The 24,564-nt window shown below is 41.2% G+C and overlaps 1 protein-coding gene across 3 annotated transcripts in view; it reads left to right on the top strand.

Moving 5' to 3' along the window:
- Positions 1-23,959, top strand: part of grik2 (glutamate receptor, ionotropic, kainate 2) — a 244,756-nt gene extending 220,797 nt beyond the window's left edge. For 2 of the 3 annotated variants that reach the window (XM_065957485.1, XM_065957486.1), the window contains 3 exons: positions 1,899-2,149; positions 2,418-2,445; positions 21,843-23,959. In XM_065957485.1, the coding sequence (XP_065813557.1) occupies positions 1,899-2,149; positions 2,418-2,445; positions 21,843-22,096 (533 nt within the window). In that variant the 3' untranslated portion in view covers positions 22,097-23,959. The remainder of the gene's footprint in view (positions 1-1,898; positions 2,150-2,417; positions 2,446-21,842) is intronic. The other variant, XM_065957487.1, reaches the window with a different exon arrangement.
- Positions 23,960-24,564: the final 605 nt, after the last annotated feature.

The following is a 24,564-nucleotide window of genomic DNA, read 5'->3' as shown; positions in this document are numbered from 1 at the left end:
TGACATCCACAACAGGACAGGAGGGGGTTGCAAACAACTTGAAAATATTTCTGTCGCACTCTCCTAACTTCTCCACTTTATACATTCTGTACGCCAGTCAAATAATGCTAATTCACCATCTACGATCCATCACATCGAAGGACATTTTCCAATCAAATCTCACAACAGTTTGCAAAATAGACACAGAAATATAAAGCCTGTTGGAGTCTGGTGTTCCTCCTCTGGTTAATGAGGTTGGTCCATTTCAAAAATATTCCAGGAGAAAACAAACTTAATATGTTGTCATATATTCTCTCCAGGGAATTTTAGGAGGATTGTCCATGAAATCATCCTGGTCTGGTTGTTCACACATGCACCTGACCGGGAGACTATTCCTATCAAACAGGAGGGCAAGGGGGGGAGGGGAGGTCTCCTGAGGCAAGACATGATGAAAAAAGAACGACACAAGAGTGGCAAACAAAGCAGCAGAGTGCGCAACATGACGCTATAATTAGAATATTTGCCTATATCAATGCTACATGTAGTTCGACAGCATGCAGCTGTTTACTTGCATGCATGGAGATCGTATGGGTCACGTGCATACAGTCTACAGTCGTGCATGGATCACAGGGAATAAATGTCACCACCCACTCCCATTTGCTCAGATGACTTCTCCTGCTGCCTTCTCAAATCAGCTCAGTCAAAAAGAATACTAGGACGCAGGTAGGAGAAACTGTGACTGGAAATGTCGGCTGTTTGCGTTCACACATGCAGCTCGTCCTGCAAATATCAGAAGTTTTCTGCTTGTGTGAAAGCCCTACATGATACAATAATGAAATGATAACTTCAAACTACAAATTGCAAAATTGTGAGCGTGGACACTTTGTATTTGTGCAATGTAGATTAAATTTAACCTTTTGATTTCCAGAAGTGCATTTGCACAAATCATAGCCTAGATGTAGAGTCCTGGCAACACTTTAGACTCTGCTCAAATCTCTTTCTCTTTTCACAATTTTTACATCCTGTGTGAAACTACTCATCACATCAAAAATAGTTATTTTCATAAAACCATCATCTCAATTGTCAGGTTTCAGATTTCAGATTTAGGTCACAGATTTTATGTCCAAGTACAAGATGCAACAGGATATATTTGTGAACATTTTAGCTACTTTTAAACTTCCTTTTTGTTTTGACATGTATTCTTAGAAATAAGAATGATTCAGTACTTTGTTGCTTCTTATACAGACTGACACACAAACATTTACCAGTGCATTACTAAAGCAGAGTACTCAGGTGTCAGCTACATTGAGTGTCTCAGGATAACAACTTAAACACACAAGGTTTTTAACTTCACTCAACATGTTATTGGTATCGTCATGACCTAAAGGAACCAACAGTGCAGCGATCAATCGTTCGTCTGAAGATACGCCTCCTGCTGCACTCAGTCTCTGCATGGTGCACACAGGAGGAAGTGAGGGCATGCTGGGAGAAAATAGCTCCAAATGATGTTTATTTCAAAAACAGAAAAACATAACCTTGACTTACTTTTGTGTCTTTCTATTTGATGTAAATCCTGAAACTGTTTTTTGCACGCTACGACTAGAAAGTAAACATTACATGAACATACAGAACAACATTTTTCAATCTGAAACATGCGATGACTTGACTTTTCTATCCAGACAGAGGAAATATAACTATTTCATATATTCTCCATACGAGTGCAGACGTCTACCCTACACCCCACACAGACCTTTTGCATGAATGTAACTTGTTAGGTGAAGTGTTGGCGGCTGGAAATTGGAGTTAGAAGTTAAAAGGCAATACTCAACATCGACTGATCATCAGATTCAATCTGTGTCCTTCCGCCCATCTCCTCGAGTTGCTTGCTCGCTCTGACCTCCTGTGTTTTGATCCTTTAGGCTCTCCGTACAGAGATAAGATCACTATTGCCATCCTGCAGCTCCAGGAGGAAGGGAAGCTGCACATGATGAAGGAGAAATGGTGGCGAGGAAACGGCTGCCCGGAGGAGGAGAGCAAGGAGGCCAGCGCCCTCGGGGTGCAGAACATCGGAGGGATCTTCATCGTCCTGGCTGCCGGACTCGTCCTCTCGGTGTTCGTGGCTGTGGGAGAGTTCCTCTACAAGTCCAAACAGAACGCACAACTGGAGAAGGTAAGACTTCCTTTTTTGGCGTTCATCTCTGCATTGTTTTAAACAATGATAGCAGAATTTCTTACCATATCTCATGGCAAAAGAAGAATTCATGCTAAAAATGAAACAAAATATATGCTAAATATTTTCATTTTTTTAATCATTTCTTTTATAGAATTTAAATAAATAATCTGTTTGCCAATTAGCGGAACATAACACACAATAATGACATAATGTCGTATCATCTGCAGGAAGATAAGGGTTGGTTTCTTTGCATTTATTCACTTAGGCCCAATGGCGACAACGAGATAAGAAACGTGAGGAATTCTGCTGTCACCATGGATCCAAGCTAGACTATAACCACCATCTCAAATGACCTCAAGAAAAACTCCAGAAACTGTTTTTTTTTTATTGTTATCTAATATGATTCAAAACTTCCCAAAACTACTGAGCTGTGTGTTTGTTGTTCTCCTGACACTCCTGAGGGAAGGGGAACACTGAGAGCAGCTTAATAAAAGTGCTGGCAGTAACACACAGCTGCAACCACGGGCACATGTATTGCAAATGTTTGCTCTGCTGCATGACCCACCTCCTCAACAGCCACTAACACCCCTCCCTCCTCCGCTGTCCATCTCCACTCTGCAAAACCACCATCCTGCTTCAACTGTTACTATTCTCACTGCTCATATCTGTGGCACTCAGCCCACACAGAGCTCTTCTAGATCAACAAAAACACAAAAAAGATTGTGTTGTTTGACTGGGTTATCACAGCAAACATTTTGACACTGAAGAGATTTAATGGTCTGCACCGCCCGAGGAATACCTGGGGCAACTTTCAAAACAATAAACGCTACTGAAAAGGGTTTATATGCATCAAGGTTGTTCTGGTCAGTGTTGATCGATAGATGACAATTTTTACTCAAAGACAGCCTTTAAGAGGTAGACACACTGTAGCTCCTTGGTGTCCTTAATGCTGAATTCTTTCTATTGACCTGCAGGGGGTGACTACACTGCTTGCAAAAAGACTGTTAATTACAGTGAACCACAAAAAAGTCAACATTTCCCTCATGAGTTTATGGTCTCAGTCTTTGTTTTCACATCTTCAATGCAGCATAATGTTAATTTTGAAAATCATGGTCCCATTTAGAGTTAAATAAACGACAAAGCAAAGAATACTTCAGGACGTGGCTACCTGTGATTGACAAGTCGCTTCCATGCCAACCTCTCAAACCAGGATAGGGGTGAAGCGAGGTCTGTGTAGGTTCTCAGTCATCCAGGTCATGGTAAATTCAAAGCTTGACCCAAAGGCCATTGGACTGGTTGAAGATCTTGAAGACGTTTCCCCTCTCCTCCAAAAGGCTTCTTCAGTCCTACAGGTCCTGACACACCAAGCAGACGGCAAAGAACTAGTGGCCGCGAAGGGCCACCTGTGGTGTGGCCTCTCGTCTTGGCCAAAAAGTCACACTTGAACACACCGCAAAGACCAAAGACGATGGCCAACCACCACATACGTTATGCACGCGTGAGAAGAAATAACTCTCCATGCCAGCAGGCGGTGGTAGTCCGTTGTTATGGTACAAGAAGACCATTTGCACACCGCTGTCGGTCACCACTCGTATTAAAGGTAGTCTACTAATGGAGAATAATGTCTGATAAAAAGTTGAAAATGGCGCTGGCGTTGGCAGGCTCAAATGGCTTTCCCGAACCTGTGTCGGGAGCTGGAGTAACCCCCGGGACAGCCAATCAGAGTGATTCCTCTCAATAACTGCGCTGACTGTGACCGACGATGATTCAACATGTTGAATCGGCCGAAAAAAAGCCGACGTAGGCCGACGGGCCGGACACACCACAAAAACTAGGGCAACGATCGCTCACTGACAGTCCAACAAGGACCAACAGCCTCCTTGGTGTGTCAGGGCCTTAAACCATCTGGTGGACGAGCCACAGACGACTGGAGTGGTAACGACTCACAGTGAAATTAGGTTAAGGACTCTGATGTGAGTCATGCTTGATCATTAGCATGCTTATGATCCACAGAGGCTTAAATTTCTACCTCCATCCACCAGGTTAGAACTGAAGAAGCCTTTCGAAAGAGGAGAGGTGAAACGTCTTCAAGATCTTCAACCTTGTCCAGTTGCCTTTGGATCAAGCCTCAAGGTGTAGCAATACACATCAATCCTCTTTTCTAAATATGGTCACTTACAGAACTCGGATTCCAAAAGAATCAAATGATATGTTTACATCTCGGTGGGCAGAGCTAGGCATTAATCCGTTTATCTGTTAATTATTAGAGTTCATTTTTAAGGTGGACATTAATTTTAAAAGTGATTGAAACCTTTAAGTTTATGTAAATTTGGTTTCCATTAATGTAGAAACTTGACTCTTTCATGGTATTATGGATGTTGGAGAACCTGAGAGAGAGCTAACCTCCTTCTGTCTTTAGAGAACTTTTTGAAAAACGAGCCAAAATGCCCGACTCTGTGAAATTCTGCTTCACTTACATGAATTGGTATAGAGGTACTTCCTATACAGTTAAGTTTATAATTTTAAATTAAGTCATTCAAACCATCATGGCCGCTCAAAAACTTGAATCCATTGACATTGCAAAAAGTTTTTTCCGGTTAATACCAGTTAATGTTAACATTAGCAGTAACTTCAGTTAATAATTAACAGAATTAACTGATAAACTGACATCAGAGTTAACGCCAACAGACTAACAGTTAACAAAGTGATATTTTTGATTAACTGCACTCACTTCCAGGTCTAAATTATGAAATTACGTATAAAAGTCTGAGAGACATGAACTAACCCTTGGTGGACAATAAACAACATTTAACAGAAGCTTATATTATGAAATGACATTCAGCTGCCCAAATGTCTTACCTGCTTTACTACATTAAGCCACGCCCACTTTAGACAACTGGCAGCTCTAACGGGATTATAAATAGATTATTATAGCGAGCATGTCTTTGGAAATAAATCTCTTCCCAAACATTCAAATGTAAAGTATTTATTATAAACAAAACATTATAAATATATTATATATTTGTAAGATGTGTGTGTTGTACAGCGATCGAAAGTATTTACTCGAATGTATTTCTTACTTCATTAAAAGCCGTTAAAGATTTACAGCCGAAGTCAGTTAGCTGTAAGATAATATGAAAGACATGACAATGATAGATTGCAGGTAAGATTAGTTTATAAATATGACATAAATATAGAGTCATATAGTTTATATAAATACTATCTATAATGCAGTGAGGCTGAATATCAGGGTGCAACAGGGGGATATATCCTGCAGCCCTAACAGCCTTAAGGTCCTTTCAGACACAGCGTGATTTAAGCGGTGCTCAACACTGAGTTCAGTGCACATCACAACATCAAGTAGCTTACCTAGTGCGGCGATAGCCTAGCGGTTATGTCGTGCCCCCCATGTACAGAAGCTGTAGTCCTTATCAAAGTGGCCGAGGGTTAGAATCCAGCCTCGGCCTGCTTTGCTGCATCATCCCCCACTCTTTTGTCCCAACATTTCCCGTCTCTCTTCAGCTGTCCTGTCCAATAAACGTAAAAAGGGCCCAAAAATACAACTTAAACAAAAATTGCTTAACTAGCTAGCTAACCTGGCAAAGTGTTGTGCTGTGCTCCCCCTGAGGTCCAGGTACCATAAAGCAGAAGTGGCACAGCAGAAGTCCTTAGAAATTATGATTGCTGTGATGTTGTTGTTGCGTTGTGTCTGAAAGGGTCTTAGGAGGCATTGCATGTTTGCGGGGTCCCGCCTTTTGTAACCCATTATAGTTTCCTGGCAGGCGTAATTAGGAGATGACATACCCTGGGCGAGAAGGGAACCAGGGTCATCATGTGATGCTCAGGGCAGCCTTATTGCCAGTGGTGCCTTACATGTACGCACATAATATGCCCTTGGCAATAACGCAATTAGCCTACTACCCCAGCAGTACATTATGCAGTGCTCCAGGGGTGCATCCTGTACCACCAGTAGCATTAATGCCAGAGATACTTAATGGTTATGTAGGATGTGGTGATACGTATACCTGGATAGCATGTTGCCTTTGCAGCTGTATTGCCTGGGGAATATATGCCATATCCACATAATGTAGTAGTTTAGGCAATCAGGCCACAAGTGATTGATTTGTAGCACGTTTGTGTTTATTGTCAAAGGTGATATAATCTCAGTGAAGCTGGGTCGACATATGGTGCTCCAGAGGTACATAATACATGATGTTCTACATTCATTAACACTTCATTAAAGGTTCATTATGTGCATGAAGATGCAGCCTAATGTCGAGGACATTATGGGTACCAAGGCCACACATAGACTGTCTAGAGAAAGCAAACATGGGCTTATGTCCGGAATCACCCACTACTCACTACACAATGCACTACAGGGCATACACCATTTTGTAGTGGGCATTATCACACCCTATAGTAGACTCATTTAATCCAACAATGCATAGGTACGATCAGTAAGCATAATGTACCATAATACATTGCGTTACAAAGTTTTAACGAGCAGAAAGGGAGGTTTGACTCATCCGTGGCAGATGGACAAAAGTAGCACTACCCGCTTGAACACAGAAACACAGAACATTTCATATTTGGGGGTGTTTGTAAAGACCTATATAATATCTCCTTGTGTAGGGATCAGAAAGTTGGGAGTCCTTTTGTGATTTCAGACACAGCCCGTCACTGTGAAGTCGCCAACTGGTTTGTCAAACCCCATCTTAAATTGACATCAATGTCAGAATGTTGTTCAGGGTCACCTCGGTTTTGGAACCACAATGTTACAAGACGGTGAATACACAATTTGAAGTCAATATCCTAAATTCCAAATAAAATATATCACCGTTATTTTTACACTAAATGGGACGAAAGAAGATGGACAATATGCTGTGTTGAGAAAGACTAAAAAGTCAAGATTGAGACCACTAACATTTAAGGGAAATGTTTACTGAGGTAAGAAAAGTGATTATTTGTCTTATTTTGTTATGCAGTTTCATACAGTAGAGTTTATTTTATGCAACCATTAGAGTCGCCTCCTGCTGGTCATTTGAAAAATTGCAGCTTCAAGGCACTTTTACATTGGCTTCAATTTCATAACCAGTGGCTACGTCTATTTATTATATACGATATGTAAAGGTCCGTCATATGGTGCTCAAGGAATATATTCTGAGCATGTCTTATTCACATGGCAATAATGGTACCGATGATTCATTGGATGTAGTTTTTCCTTATTCCAAAAGTAGTGAAAATAAAGCAATCAACGGAGTGTAGATCTTGGTTGGGTATTGTAGGCCTAATGGTTCACTAAAAAGGATAAGTGAGTTACTGGTAACAGATTACATACGACCATTAGTATTTCCTCAGGTTGGTGCAGGGAGTTCCACACTGACATGCTTACTGGGATGATATATTGGTATTTTAAAACGCAAACTAAATGTAGATTAAGTGTTCTTTTTTCAGAAAGTACTTTTATATCAAAGAAAACTGGCACGGTCTTTCTTGCCAAGCCTTGAACAACGTTTTTTTTTATATCTACTAGTGTTATGTGTGAGTATGTAAGTCTATAATGGAGCATTTACATCAAGAGAAGAAATCCACGGCAGCACTGCTCCACCACCACCATTAATCCCTAAACAAGGTTATTCATCTCTTCAGTAGCAGCTAAATAAAGACAGACATGATGAATGGATCCGACAGGCGCCTTGCAGGCAGAAAACAGATAGTCTGACCATTTTATTTAAATCGTCAAGGTTTCTGTATTCAAATTCAATGATACCACCCCCGACTTTTAAACCGTGTATTGACAATGAATTGCTTGCACTCATGTTTTGAATGCACAAATGCACTACTGTCACATTTAGTCACTCTGTGGACTTGTACTTGATCGGACCACTTAAAAGTGTGACGAATTTACAAACTGTTACTCAGCTTGGGATTGCACATGGAGATTTAATGTTCAGATAACATAAAGGATCACTTTATGATCATGAAATAAGGTTCATCTTTATAAAACTAAGTATGTTTTTATGCTGCCAATAATTAGTGTGTGCTGACTTGAAACACTTCTGAGAAAGTATTAAGACCATCACAGGGTACCAAAGCCCCCCACTGAAATCCAGAAAAATTTAATTCTTTAAGGGGGAGTTATCAACCATTTGAAGTTTAGTTTTTTAATGGAGTGGTTCTCAAGACACTTCAGGGGGTCCAAATCTCTTTCACTTTGATGTAGTCCATAACCCAATCTGCAGATTTCTGCTTACAGAGCTGAATACTTAGATTGTACAAAAGACGTGGAAGAAGCAATATTGAAATCACACATTGATTGGTGGACCGATTGTTATGAATGCCATATTTGGACAATAAGGTGGATCAGCATTGCTAAACCTGTATCTTGGATGCACTGGTAGCGCTCTTTCAGTCACAGGTAGCCGTACACTTAAGTCTATTCTGATTTATTGGCTATTTCACTGTAAATGGGACCAACAATTTAAAAGTCAAAGAAGACCTGAAACCAGGCCATGAACTAAAAATAAGGAAAATGTTCATTGGGTGATAAATAAATAAGCGATAAGTCGACTCTTTTATACAGAGTCGACTTATCATATATACAATAAGACGTCTTTTTGCAACCACTGGAGTCGCCCCGTAATGAAATTTAGGAATTTAGCTTAAAATAACTTCTGCAATCACTTCTCTTTTGAAATCAAGAAGCTACTTCCACTTCTTTTATTCAGTCTATGGTACCCATGTACTTGGGTACAGCTTATATTTTTGTTTTTGAACCCTCAAGACCAGCCCAACTTGAAGACTTGCTTACGTGGTTGTCAAAGGTGACATCAGTGGGAGAACACTATAAGATTGGTATAGATTTTCCCATCCACATTAATCTGTATTTTGGAGTATATACTTGAACATCCAAAGTTCTGATTAGGTCTCTTTGCCCGTATCCGTGGTGGAGAGTGATGAATAAAATGTATTTTGACATCAAGGATGGGGCTGTAAAAAACAGTTCAGTGGCCAAGGACCAATCCATTTTTCTATGACCATCCCAAAACCTTCAGAGAGGGAGCCCATTGCTTCACATGAGTAAGTTGGTCTACAGCTGGGTATGGGCTCAGGGTTGGCCTTTTAAGTGGGTTGGTAATGGGTTTACATGGGCAACCCAGATGAATAAACCTTGTCAAGACAATGGCATTCAATCAACAAGAATGGGTATTGGAATGGTCCCAAGTGGAATACAATGACATAATTTAGGCCCTGTATGGAGCCCATTAAGAGCCCTTCATCAACCCATCTTGGCTTACCCATGTTGAGCCTCCATGGAATCAATACACATTCGGCTGGGCCAATGTTGACTTTTCCATATAAGCCTGAATGGGTAGCCCAGGTGCCACCCATTCAGGCCCCACATGGATGTGCTGGCTTGGTATATCTGCATGTGGCTTTGGTATGGTATGGAGAAGTTATAGTTATGGGAAATATAACATGTTTAAAGTACAGTTAAGCTTAAGCAATGAAAACAGTGTTGAGTTTGTAGAGAAATTATGTTGTATTGCATAGCAAAAAATCTCCATCAACCCAACCTCCATGTTGATACACTTCCTTGTACCAGTCGCCAGTAATCGTAATCCCATTTATATCTGGCTGTGTTTAACAAATGATTAACTTAAGGCCCCCTGGTGGACTGTGGGCCCCCCGTGTGTCTTGAAACATAGAAATGCTTAAAATGTTACCTAATTTAAAAAAACAAAACTCACGCTGAAACAATATTAGCAACTACATAATAATAACAGCTATGTGTTAAGAATTTGAATAGCTTGTGGTCCCAATAAAAAATCCTTACCTCTAGAAAACACTCTGCAGTAGGGCTGGGAATCTTTGGGTGTCTCACGATTCGATTTCGATTCTTGGGGTCACGATTCCATTGAGAATCTGTTTTTGATTCAAAACGATTCTGGATTCATGCTTCAAAGTCTAATTTTGAATAAGTCCATACTTCAATTCAATTCAATTCAATTCAATTTATTTTGTATAGCGTCAACTCATAACAAGTGTTATGTCAAGACACTTTACAAAAAGCAGGTAAAATACCTTACTCTTTGTCTGTTAACATTACAAAAGAGCAGGTAAAAAGATCTTACTCATTGTTATGTTAGAAAAAGCAGGTAAAAGACCTTACTTATTGCTATATTACAAAGACCCGGCCTATCCATCATGAGCACTTACTTCAGGATACTTCAGGATCTACTCCATTCATCTGTGAAACTGGCTGAATTTCTTGCTGCTTCATTTGGCATTCTACCAAGTTAAAGAGCTAGCCTTAGCATTTAGCAGGGAGTGACTGATTAGACAAAAAAAAAGACCTTTGGAAGTTATGAATCTATTGAAAATCTCAGAAGATAAGAATCTCCATATAACCACAGCCACTTTTGGTTCTATTGAAGGTGGCTTAATCAGTGGTGTAAGCCAATATTGTTAGTAGCTTACAACAGCAACAACAATAACTCCTCCAACAAAGAAGCCAACACGGACATATATAGCATAAAATACATCTCTGGGACCTTTGGCAGAAAATGAGGAATCCATTAAGAAATCTGTTATTAAACCATTTTATTCGACTTTATTATTCTGACTTTGTTATCAATATTTTAACCAAAATACCCCCATGCAAATCTAGAAAAAGTCCTCTCCTAACATGTTCAAAGGTAGAAAAATGTTCATTCAATCTGTTGTGAACTGCAGGTCAGGAAGACACCCCAGTGATAACGGCAGCTAACGACTCAGACCTGAAAACTCAAAATAGTGGTTTAACCCAAAGCACAGCTAGATCCATTTAGTCCAAATTTTAAATGAATGTGCACTTTAATGTGTAGATTGTGCATCCCACAGCCATGTGCTAATTAGTATCCGGCTAATCTGTTGGAAATAACCCAACAATTTTCCTATTTGGGAAAATCCACCATATATTTTGTTTCATTGCTCGAGGCTCCTCGTATAATTCAGTATCACTGATTCTTACAATACGGAGTTGTTTTCTCACCACGGTGCTGAAAGTGTCAAGTTGAAAAATGTGGTGCTAAGCATCTCTTTGTTGTGTTTCGCATGCTTGACGGTGCACACCCTGCAATTTGCATTTTATAATTACTTCTGTTCTGTAACATTAGAAAGGAGCAAAAATTTGCAGCTCGTCATTTCTATAATGGGATGAGCCATACACCCTCGTACACACTAGGGGAAGTCTAAATAGTGTCTTTAAAGGTTAAATAGACGTTAAGTATGTGTTTTCTCAGATTACTGCATTTACTAAACAGATTGTAATACCAGACGCTGGAAGAACTGTCAATAGGAAATATACACTTGTTGCACATTTTAATAAAAGTATGAATAAACGTTTGATAACTTTATGAACTACAGACCTCTGTAGGGTTGTCATTTTGATCAGTCTAACATATCTGACTCCTCTGTTCTTTCTTTCTTTGTCTTGAGTGAGCTCCATTGACATTATTTCATCACATTACATCATCACTTCATCACTACGTTTTCATTTTATACGGAGCTTTCAACGGTTTGACGTGTATGCTTGTTTGCCTTCGGATCCACAGGCAGATGAGAGGATAGATATACGTTTCATTTCTCTGATCCCAGAGCAGAGCTGGACCTTTGTAATCCAGCTCGGAATAAAGACGGGACACGCTGGGAAAACAAATGTGTTCTCCACAAACTCTAAAGAAGTTTGTCAGGGTAATAAAATACCTGTGATGTTCCCAATAACTAGCCAAATTGTCGGAGGGTCGGAGTAAATACAGATTTTCTGTTTCAGGGTTTTCTGTCTGAAAATAGATATAACTGGTATAATTTGTTTTACTCAGTATATTGAATTTGGTAGGTGCTGGTAGTCTAGTGGTTAGTGCATGCTCATGTACGGAGGCCCCAGTCCTCCAAGCAGGCGACCCAGGTTCAAATCCGACCTGTGGCTCCTTTCCCGCATGTCATTCCCCACTCTATCTTGATTTCTGACTCTATGCACTATTCTAAATGAAGGCATAAAAAGCCACACAAAAAGAATTACAGTTGCACCGGTAAGACTCAGTCGGTTAAAGGCACAGTTGGTAATTTTCAAAAACTAGCATGATTTTGAAAGTAGCATTCCCTCAGTGATCCGTATGCACCCACCCCCTCCCCTCTGTGCTCCCTCAGAAGCCACGCCCCCTCACTTACATGCACGCAGTGGCGGTTCTAGACCACTTTTACTGAGGGGGCCAAACTGGGGCCAGTTGTTTTGTCAGAGGGGAATGTTAAACCCAGGTGAAAAATGGACAAAGATAATCGCTTTAATGTATATATTTATGCCAAATAATAGTGCACATCATTAAATATCATGATTTACATTTGTTTCAGTTAATATCACAGTAGATTGTGAGTCTGGTTGTTGAGTCAAATACAGTGTATGTGTGTATGTGTTACAGACATACATGTCTGTGACATCACACATACAGCCTATAAGACGAAGGGCTTCTCATTTAGGGAACTCCTCTGGGTCCAATAATAAAGATAATAAACTATTTGAATAATGATCTATTCGGTCACATGTATGGATCTTTTTATCAATCTTCTCAGCTGACTGTGGGTAAAGACGGCAAACTGCTATGATTTCTTCCATTTTTCTCCTTTTTATGTGAACCATTTAGTGTGCACTCTGATGTTTGAACGGTTAGGAATATAAAAACTCTGCTTCAAAGGAAGAGCACAGTCAAGGCAGAGGGGGCAGTGTGTTAGATTTTTCACCCAAAGACGTCAGTGTGTGTTAAAATATGCTCGAGAAAATGATCCCCGCTAATTTAACCAAAGTTAAGTCTTCAGAAAACCGATTTCGGACTCCATAATTTCCCACTAAATCACATGCCTCATAGACTTTAAATGGAGCATTTCTTTGTCATCTCCATGCTCGTCTGTCAGATTTCCATGATTACCATGGTTGTCCCCTTCCTCCCTGTCCTCCCTCTCCTCCGCCTCCTGTTCCTTTCTTTCCTCTCTCTCTCTCTCTCTCTCAGCTTCTCCTCCGCTTCCTTCTCCCGCTCCTTCTCCTCCCACTCCTCCTCCTCCTGCTGCTTTTCCCTCTCTTCCTGCCTGCTGCTGAGGCTGCCGCAGACTAACCTGACTCTCGGGGTGCAGGGACCACCAGCTGTGTGTGAGGAGCCCATCTCATGAAGCCAGCACACACACACACACACACACACACACACACACACACACACACACACACACACACACACACGCCTGCATGCATGCATATGGAAGCACATACACAGGCATACACGGAGATCTCAATGCTCAAAGGAAACATCCAATTATTCAGGTTGTTTGTCTCAGTGAGACGACAGATTAACTTTTTTTAACCCCTTAAAAGATTTTTTCTGAGGTAGAAGCTGCTTTAGAGGTAGAATAAGATTCCGTGTTTGAGCTCAGTCTTAGTGATCGAGGAGTTAAACTCCCTCCTAAAACTCCTCTGACTGTGTCCCATAATGACATCCATCTCCACAGGAGACCAAGAAATGCAATCTCGGCATCTGTCACCAGACTTAAATGTAAAAAAATGGACGATCATGCAATATCGAGGTTAGTTTTTTTAGCAAGCAGTGCAAATATAAATATATTTTTTTCAATCTGTCAGAAAATATGGCATCTACAGTGCGTTTAATATTAGAGAAAGATCACAGCCACGTTTGATTAAAAGTCGGTGACTGGTTTTCAGATGATTCCCTGATTCACGGCCACCGAACGTTGGGAAGAATCACCTAATGTCGTTCTTCATATGAAATAATTGCTAGGATACAAAAATGCATTATTCCTAAGAAATGTGACTTTAAGTGTGTACATAGAACTGTTAAATATTTGAGTGACTGAGTTCTACAAGCAGATTCTGTATATGAATGCTGTAGGTAAGGGACTAGATCTTTAGTATGCAGGTATGTGGTTTCCGTTTGAGTCGTAGAGGGACTATAGAAGCAGATTTTGTTCCTATGCAGAAAAAACGGACATGTGGGGATAAAAAAAATGTGGGCACTAATGCAACCCTGGAACCCACTGACTAACATCTCACAAACATTTAGCTTGTCTCGATGGGGATGTCTTTGTATAAGGGCAGCTAAGAGTCTGACAGTTCTGTCCACTGGACCTCAGAATGATGATAAGCAATGAATTGGAAAGAACATCTTGGCCAAATCCTTTTGTCACTTTTTTTGAAATACCTGCAGGCACTGGCCGGTCACAAATCAAAGCTAAGATGACGTCAGTGACTTGAATGTGTGATTAATCTCCATCGTGGTGAAGTCAGTAATGAAATACATTTAAAAAAATGTTTTAATTCAGGTTGACTCAACAGCCAGCACTTTTCTGCCCAGAAAAAAACGCTAGGTGGGCACGGGGCCTAAGTCAGATTCTAGCAACAAACATAAATATATTCATCCATTTTAAACTCCCAGTCCATATTTAAAGATATAAAGAAAGAAAGAAAAGCTCCACTTTTCAGAAAGAAATGTGCTCAAATGGGACGTTTTGGAGGTTTTCCCTTCATGACATCACAAAGGGCAGTAGCCCCTCCCCCAGGTGGGTGACACTCCCACAGCTAGGTGTTTGTTCTGCCCTTTGAGTCTGCCTTCTCACCGTAAACAATAGGACATGGAGTGAGAAAGCACCGAGTACATCCAAGCCCTTCCAGAGAGGGGGGCGTGGTCAGACACAGCTCATTTACATATTTAAAGGTACAGACACAGAAACAGCCTGTTCTGAGCAGGGCTGAAATAGAGGGGTTTATAGACATGATCAAATACAGGATCAGAGTGGATTTAGAACAAGAAACTTCACACACATGTTTTGAGGAGCTCTGAGACTTATTTAAACTGGTTGAAGAGGAGGAGGATATGTCACCTTTAACAAAAACATGGCTATCTTCAAAGCTACCAAACTTGAATAGAAATACACAAACTTCCCTCCAAGAACAAGAGAGTTATAGGTCGACCACGGCTTTGATTTCTTTTAATGAATTGTTATTCATTGACTTTAGTTCTTAAGAGGGCAACTTCATATCCAACTCAATAGTTGTGCGACACACACAATAACCCAAACAACTAACTGAACCAATCAAAGCAGTGGTACACACACTTTTTTTCAATGGAGTTTGGTGACTTTGAATAGAGTCAAGTAATGGCTGTTTCTTGTTTTCAAAAAAACATTTCTGTTTAGCAAAAAAAAAAAGTCATAATTAGGGAGACTCCGTCAAATATTTTCAGATACAAGAAATAAAACATGAGTTGAGCTGGGGCAAAAATAAGAACTTGTTATGCATGTATTTTAATCAGGCAAATTTTCCTCCAAAGATGTCAATGCTGGCTGAAGCAATATTCTGAGGAATTCTAAAACTTTCTGTATCCAGTCGTCATTTTGACCTCAAGATGAAAGATTAAACATTTTTTTAAAATAGGGAAAATCCCTTAACCTAAGGACAACAGTGAGAGCACAGATCATGCACTGTGCACACTACAGACTGCACTGCACCAAATGTGGACTGCAGTTCAGAGGAGCCCACAGACTAAGCAAACCCCTCAGAGCAGCTAATCGTTTACTGCCCGTCGGGGGCCAGAGACGCAGAGTAAACTGAGGATCGCAGCGCAGCCGTGCCTCATCCCATCTGCATCCCAGCTCCACATCTGTTCCTCCTCCATCCCAGCTAAACGGAGCTCATTCATTCACTCTCACAGGTGAGGGAACTCCGAACGCTAGACAATCTGCTCTTTTGTTCATAGTCCTTTTAAAATACGTTTTTTTCCACATCAACATTAAACTGCTAAAGATTTAATCCATGAACCATCTTCTTCTTCTTACTTTTAGATTTATGCACGGATAAAGTCATAGAGAATAAGATTATGTACAGTTTGATGAACCATTATTCATCCATACGATGAGGCCTGTGTCAATAATTGCATGCACTAAATGCACCTTTTTCCTTTCTGTCTGCTCTCAGGATTAGATTTACTACCTTTCCTTTCTCCTCGCAGTGGGCAGGCCTCTCCTCTCAGCTATACAGCCCCTCTCAGCCGTACAGCTGCGGCTGATTGTTGAGTGTCATAAAAACTCTGTAATCCAATGACCCTAAGCAGCCACCATCAATCCACCACACCACCAGCGGGCGGCCATGATGGCAGTGTGTCCCCTGAGTGCGCACACAGTGGCCCAGTGTTCCCCAACAGCCCGCAGATATGTGGCTCTGTTACTGGTGCAAACACCCGCCATGCCATTTAATTTTTACAGGAGGGGGAAATCAATATCTATGGAAAGCCTGTTGGAAAGCAGTTCAGACTACCAGCAGGCGCACTGAGAGGAAAAACATGTGGAAAAAAGATTTATCTGCAGACATTTCATGCTTTTTGATGCAGGTGAAAACATTCAGCAGGATTAGAGCTACACACTGGAAGCCTGCACACAAACAGCTGGATAAGAGCCAATGTTTTTACATCATGTCCCTGGACTCTGAGTTCCACCTCAAGCTAACTTTTGTCGCTCTTAATTTCACAAATCTTATACATAAATATGGGATAACTTGCTAAACAGATGTAGCTCTTCTTTTAAAGGTTTTTACACGTTTTATCTTTCCAAATTTAACCGATTTTGGGAAAAAAAAGTATGAAGCTCTCAGAGTCATTTCATATAACTCTTCTAATATTTGGCCTGACTTTACTTAAAGGTCCACTCAGTAAGATGTGTAGTGAGTGAAATGATGAAGTGATCTTACTATCTGATCAGACATTAAGGAAACATGCTATGTTGAAGTGCTGGCTTCTCTGACAACAATGCAGCAGCCAGTATGTCCTCCTTCTAACTTTAGATTCTGCTCCTGAATGCTCTGGATTTGTTTGGACCAGAGAAGGTAGGCGGTTTTAAGGCGACCCCCCACATGGCCGTTTTGGACACCCCTCAGTTGGCCAGATATGAGAGCAGTTATCAGGTCAAACTAACAAGAGAAGTGGTTCAGATAGAAGTGATTGTACCCGACCTAAAAAGCCTCTGCATGTTTCTAATAAGCTCCACGAGCAGAAACGTGCTCAAACTAGGATCAATATTGGAGATGCTTTTGAAAAATGGAGAGAGGTTAGAACACAGAAAGGTTTACAGACCCATGCAGAGCTGGATAAACACTGAAGCTTCAGAGTCCACCACATGGTGACCTGAGTGAGCATCCACTCTAGAGAGGAGGGGGGGAGACAGCTCTCTAAAATGTTTAGAATTTGGACTGCAGTACCCATTTTAAACACTAGGGGTCAAAGTTACATACTGCTCCTTTAATAGTAAGAACCTGGACAACCTCTAAGTAAGAGTCTGAATTTAGCCGGAAAGGGATTTTAACATTCGCTACAAGACGTAAAACACTCTAACATTCACTGTTAATACAGTTTATAATAAGAATAAGAACACACTGGGCTACAATGCTCTTTTTTTCTAATCAGAAACCGTTTTGAATCACTATAAACTCCTTTTAGCTGGGAGCGCTTACTCTTTATGGCGTTCCCCTGTAGCGTCTCCAGGAGCAGACTGTCCCGTTTCCAGCTGCCGGTGTCGTTTCACACGGCGTCTGCAGATGCCACGGCGGCTCAGGAGGAAAGAGGAGAGGATGTGAAGAAGCAGCAGTTTAATTGGGCTTGCAGCAACACGGAAATCCAGTCTGAGATACAACGCGCATCAATAAGTGATGGCGCTCTGCGGGCCTGTAACAGCCAGCATGCTCACTGAGATTGTGTTTACGCACACGTGGAAGAAGGCCTGTCGGGTTTTGTGTTTGTGCATAGATTATATTCTGCACAGTTCAGAGACTCACCTGGTGTCTTTTGAGTGGGCGTTTATGGGAATGACTCTCCCATTAAGTACACGCTTCTGTCTTAATCTGATAAATCCAACGACCATTTCTTCTGACCATCAGCGTTCCAAATTTTGGTACAAATGAACACTTTTACAATTATTTTCCTTCTTGACACCAGGATAAAATCTAACATGCATTTTTTTGTATTCATACCTAGAAGTACCACAGCAGTGTGGCCTGGCACAGATTTCCTGTTGTTGTTATGGAATTTGTGATTATTTTGGCAGCTATATTTTAAATTTAGTCTCAGACCTTGGCGAGCTTTACTTTGAAAGTCTAACCAGCCTTTACATATTCCTCATTGCTAACACTACTTTTTTAGCCATCTTGCCAAACTGAAGCTAAAGGGCCACTAACCAAGCTGCTGAATTTGGCATTGACCGATATTTAATTACTTTTTTATTGTCAGTGGAGTCTGGTGCATTGAAGAGTTGGATGTTACGGCTGTTGCATCTTCCCCCCTGAACAAAAAGGTTCATCTCTGTCGGGATGCTTTCTGTAATGATGTCAGACACTTAAAATTAAAATCTGAACCTCTCACTGAAAGAAAAACAAACAAGAAGTAATAGTTGACACACTTTGATCAGGTCCATTTTACCAAAGTTATGTTGCAGCCATTACAGCCTATTTCACACTTTCCAGCTGACGCACTCCAACAGACCAAAAACGTATCATACCTAGAAGTCATTTAGACCCACACCATGAAAAATAAGTTTTAAATAAGCCGATTTCTTGAGCACAGTGCAGCGAAAGCTTTCTGTTTGTGGATCAGTTACTCTTCAATGGCTCGCACAGTGGGCTATGTGGATATATTTAATCATTCAATTATGCATGAATCTTTGCATTAATTACATATTCGCATAATTCATATTCAGTCAGCCTTCTACTCAGAGAAATTATCTGGCATGGTGTCCAGATGTTCAGCTACAGTATGATAATCACAGTATGAGGAAAAGAAAAGCTGCACGAGGCAATATTTAAATGGAAATTCTGTGGAAGTACAGCTGTGTGATCTCGTTAAAATAAGAAGTGAGGCTGAAACACACAAAAAAGCCAGTTATCATAACGCTCCTCAGTTTACTCACAAACAGAGTTTTTAACCAACCAGCTTTATTACCTGCAAACAACATGGGTCCCAAATGCAATCCAGAAAAAAACATCTGAAACACCTTTAGACCTTTGTAAACATTAGTTGCAGTTATCAGTATTGGGCTGATGTTGTAATGTTATCCTAAGAAGAAAAATAGCTCCAGTTAGTTCATCGGACATCATGCCCATCTTTGACATTCAACTTTAAAGGTGACATATCCTCCTCCTCTTCAACCAGTTTAAATAAGTGTCAGAGCTCCTCAAAACACGTGTGTGAAGTTTCTTGTTCTAAATCCACTCTGATCCTGTATTTGATCATGCCTATAAACCCCTCTATTTCAGTCCTACTCAGAACAGGCTGTTTCTGTGTCTGTACCTTTAAATATGTAAATGAGCTGTGTCTGACCACGCCCCCCTCTCTGGAAGGGCTTGGGTGTACTCGGTGCTTTCTCGCTCCATGTCCTATTGTTCACGGTGAGAAGGCAGACTCAGAGGGCAGAACAAACACCTAGCTGTGGGAGTGTCACCCACCTGGGGGAGGGGCTACTGCCCTTTGTGATGTCATGAAGTGAAAATCTCCAAACGGCCTGTTTGAGCACACATTTTATAATTAATTATTATTAATTATTCTCTTAAGTTAATGAACAGCTCCTCTATCTTAATCTAAAAGTTCGGCTTTGGCAGTCTATTCTTGACCTTATAATCAGCAGAGAGACAAGTTGTTTCCAAGGCCAACAATGAACCAGTTTCAGAGGTGCTAACCTTAACCCTGTCCTTAACCCCAACCTGTCAAACGAAGTCAGTTTGACGAAGTGTCTCAAAACTGAGCAGGGTGCTGCAGGTGCTGAATTTCACAGCACAGGGCCATACAGCAGGAGGCTCTGGTCCCTGTACTTTTCAGGTTTAGAGGGGGGGGGGCAGTAGGAGAACAGGTGGGCTGCAAGGGCACACACTGGAACATTCAGGTGTTGAGATGTTCCAGTTGATACCAAACTACCGGACTACCGGATCTAATAAAGAGACAGCGAGTCAACGAGGAAAAAATCTAACCAAGATGACTTTTCAGTGTTTAAGTGTGAGATTGGTAGAGACATTTCTTTCAGGTCTGATTCTGTGGCTGGTTTAGTGTAGAGTCTGACTCACTACACAGGTTCAGGTTCAGGTTCAGGTTCAGGTTTGGGATACATTATTTGTACCCGTCTGTAGATTTGTTTGCAGCCAGCAGGATCGACATCCATCAAGACACACAGATGACAAAACAGATAAACACATAAAAGAGAAGAAAACCATTTAAAACGAGGCATGTCGGACTCTTTAGTGACCAAAAGGTCCGTTTTAAATCACTTTGTGTGTTACTTTTTTTCCTTTTGGTCAAGGGAATATCACATAGAAAATACTGTAAAGAAGTCCTGTTCAGCTGCTCGAGACCTGGAGATTGTACCCTCCAAAAGATGAGTCCCACTAGTTTCTGCTCTGTTATTGACAAAGTAGGTACAGATGCCGCGGCTCATCTTGATGTTGATTGGTCAGTGAGGGGTTGAAGTGACATTGACAAGCATGTAAACATTTTACACCCAGAGCACTGTGAGTACAGCAACAATAAACAGCAGACACCGAGGCGGTTGTTGATAATTTTTAATTTTTTGAATCTTTCATCTTGAGGTCAAAATGATGACGGGATACAGAAAGTTTTAGAATTCCTCAGAATATTGCTTCACAGGACATTGACATCTTTGGAGGAAAATTTGCCTGATTAAAAAACATCTTATTTTTGCCCGAGGTCAACTCATTTTATTATATATTTATTATATATATTTCATAGTCTCCCTAATTATGACTTTTTTTTGCTAAACAGAAATGTTTTTTTGAAAACAAGAAACAGCTGATGATCCCGAAATGCATTGAATTTATAGAGAAAATGGACGCTACCAGTGGAAAGAAACAGTGTTCAAGGACACAGGACCTTATCAGGCAAAGGATTATATTCAAGGTCACTCGAGTGTCCACTGGAGGCTGGGAGCAAAAGCCACACAGAAGTCCAATTAGGATAAGAGTTTTGCATAATTAGGGTCCTGACAGGTGGGCACGTTGAAGCTGTTAACCAGGAAGCTTAAGACGCGCTTCACCTCCACGTCTTTCTTGTTGCCATGTTGGCTAAACGTTAGTTAGACAGCTTTTCCAACATGGCGACCGCTGTCATTGGGCTCCAAAACGTCATAAACCAATGTGAGGCTACATCCATGTTTTACACAGTCCACTGGAGCCTGGAGTGAAATGTAGAGCGGCTTTCAATGCCTCAAACACTGTGAGCATAATAAACCATGCATGAGCAACAACAACCACAAATCCACCAGTGAAGCCGTCTGACACAACGTTTGAGTTATTCCACACTTTCACACGTTACACTCCAACACACAGCCTATGGTCCTTCACCTCCCTCCATGCTCCCATCCAGCACTCCATCCATTCCCAGCCTGCTGTACTGCATATTCCACCATTTTTCCCCTGTGGCAGCTCCGAAGCAGGTTGGTGGGTGTTGAAGGTGGGGGGGGGGGAGGGGGGCTATAAAACAAAAGGGTACCCACAGGGAGAACAGGCTTGTTTTTTTTCTTGCCCATAACATTTGGACAGGGGGAAGCCATCTGAAACCCATTCTGATCTCTCTCTTTTTTCTGTTTTCTGCTTTTTCCTCCTCAGAGGTCCTTCTGCAGTGCCATGGTGGACGAGCTGAGGGTTTCTCTGAAGTGCCAGCGCCGCCTCAAACACAAACCCCAGCCACCCGTCATGGTGAAAACGGAGGAGGTCATCAACATGCACACCTTCAACGACCGCAGACTGCCAGGGAAAGAGACCATGGCGTAACATGGGAATCGCAGTCGCTTTTTCACCCTCTCTCCTCCAGTGAGGAGTTCTGCAGAGACACTGGGGAAAGGGGTGGGGGTAAATGGTAAAAGGGGGGTCATAATGGGGTTGTTATATCAGACCGTTGGGGTTATTTTTGAGTGTAGAGCAGAGGTGCTTGGGAAGGATATTGACGAAATGTCAGTCTTGTTTCTTTATTAATAGCTAGGGTTAAGAGATTCAACAATATTTCCTGTGGAAATAACTTGAACCTGGGTGAAATTTTAAGCAAGTTACCTCATTACTCTTACCACCTTGGCAACACGGCGAACTACAAGAGCCAGGATTTTTAAAAACCCAGGAGACAGAGAGGGAGAGAAGTCAGTCCAGAAATAAATTCTAAATGAGGGACAAAGTTTGTCTCTTTAATAAAAAAAGAAATCAAGAGAATCGGACCTATCGTGTTTTTGCTGCTGCTCAGTCAGCCTCTCTCTCCGCACAGCTCATGAAGAGGCTGGCGGAGCAGCATCAGAGCAGCTCAGAGATTACTAGTGAAAATATAAAACAATCGGGAGGAGAGGAAAAGTTTCTAATGGATTGTTTATTTTTAAAAAAGCTGTGAATAGAAAGGATGGCACCGGCTTCTGGACTAACCAGAATCCCGAAGACGATGACGGTGAGCTCGGCTGCTGCTCCCAAAATGTATAGAGAGGCATCGCTTAGCCACATATGATATCGACCCACATGATAAATTGATATACTGTATATCATCCATCAGGCAATAAGTGAAATCATTTATTTGTGTTTCAGAGTACTAACACTTTTAGTCTTTAATGTAGGGGGAGGGGGGGGAGGGGGGATTTTAGAGGCTCATTATATGGGGACATATAAGCTTGGAGTAGGGGGCAAATATAGTGAACTGTGGATGTCCATGAAGTCATTTAAATCTGCGAGGATCTGCGGAGGTACACGCTCTTCATGTGAATAAAAGAGGAACCTTGGAGTCTAAATCACAGCAGTTACACAACACACAAACTCTATTTATTCAAAGTATTTATTGTTTTTATTTATGAAACTCTTTATTTATATCTCTACGGACTGGACTCTCACTACTGCCGTAAAAAAAAAAAAAAAAGAAAAAAAGAAACACCTCACTTTTTTTTTTCTTTCTGTTTGCTCACTGTCAAGTCTCCAGTTTCATTTTGTACCTCTGTGGCTTCGTTCAGTTCTTTTCTTTTCTTTTATTTCTTTGTCAGCAAAGCTCCACATTTACTTGTGCAAATGCAATTTCTATAAAACAAAAAAAAAGTGTTTTTTGTACGAAGAGATCAAAACTTTTGTAATGATTTTTATCAACACACAGAAAACCACAACCATGAGGAAGTGTCATCCATGGCAGACGGGTGGAACTCCAGGCGGGTGATGCAGGAGGCTTCACGAGACACACTCACACACACATAAATAAACACACACACACACACACACAGGAGTGCAGGGTGCACCCATCCTCCATGGAGCAGTTTCACACCTATTAGTACTTCTATTAGTACGGAGCATCAGTGACATAATGTTGTTTTTGGAGAGGAAGTCAAAAGAAACTATTTTTATCATGTAAAGGAATCATATTTAAAGAAAGATATTTTTACTTCACATGAAAGAAAAGTCATGAAAACACTGGTGGAAGTGAATATTAAGTGCACACACAGAGAGAGAGAGAGAGCGAGGAAGGCCGCTGATGATGCTTATCACTTCTACACCCCCGACTACTGACAGACCGCTAGGATCCAGTGCTGAGCAATCGTGTGTAAATGGTTTTGAAAAAGGAAAAAGATGTATTTAAAAAAAAAAAAGTTATTAATAAAGAACACTTAACTAATTTTGAACTTGTTGTGAAAAACAAAAATGGAGTGCACACAGTTTACCCTTTCAAGTTGATGCACAAGTTTAAAGAAAATAAAAAAAAATATTCACAACTCTCGCCTCGCCTGCCTTGTTATTGAACCCCAATGAGAACGAGTGAAACGTTGACGAGGGCTCGCGTGAGGGTCCCCGTCTGAAGCAGAGTGAAGTGTCAGCTCCATTTCTGTTATCAGAACCACCACTTGTGAGTCTTGTTTCCCTCTGTTTGTGGTCCAGGATATGAGGTGTGGTCACGGCAGCAAAACCTGGTGTACAGTCATGTGGTGCAGGACTTTCCTGTTGTGTGCATTTATAAGATAAAAAAGATTTGCCATCATTGGATTCCTTTTGTTCACACACTGGGAGACTCAAAGCAGCGCTCCTACTGCTCGGTTAAATCTCAGTGCATTTGCAGAAAAAAAGCTCAGTCTGTTGGGACATGGGTTGGGAACAGGAGGGCCGCCGGTTCAAAAGTATGGAAGTTGGTCTGGTAGCTGGAGAGGTTGACGGGTTACTTCTCAGAGTACTTGAGCAATACACCAAATCCCCCAACAGCAGCTATGGCGCGCTCCCTGTGTAGCAGCCTCGACTCTGACATCTTAACACTAATGTAACCAGAAGAAACCAGAAGAAGAGAAACACTCAACAGTTCTGCTTCCTAACTTGCTTCACCTCAGGG

This window comes from Labrus bergylta, chromosome 8 (assembly GCF_963930695.1).
Source record: "Labrus bergylta chromosome 8, fLabBer1.1, whole genome shotgun sequence".
NCBI lineage: Eukaryota > Metazoa > Chordata > Actinopteri > Labriformes > Labridae > Labrus > Labrus bergylta.
Note: the sequence above shows the minus strand (reverse complement) of the source record. Positions and strands in the feature narration are given on the sequence as shown.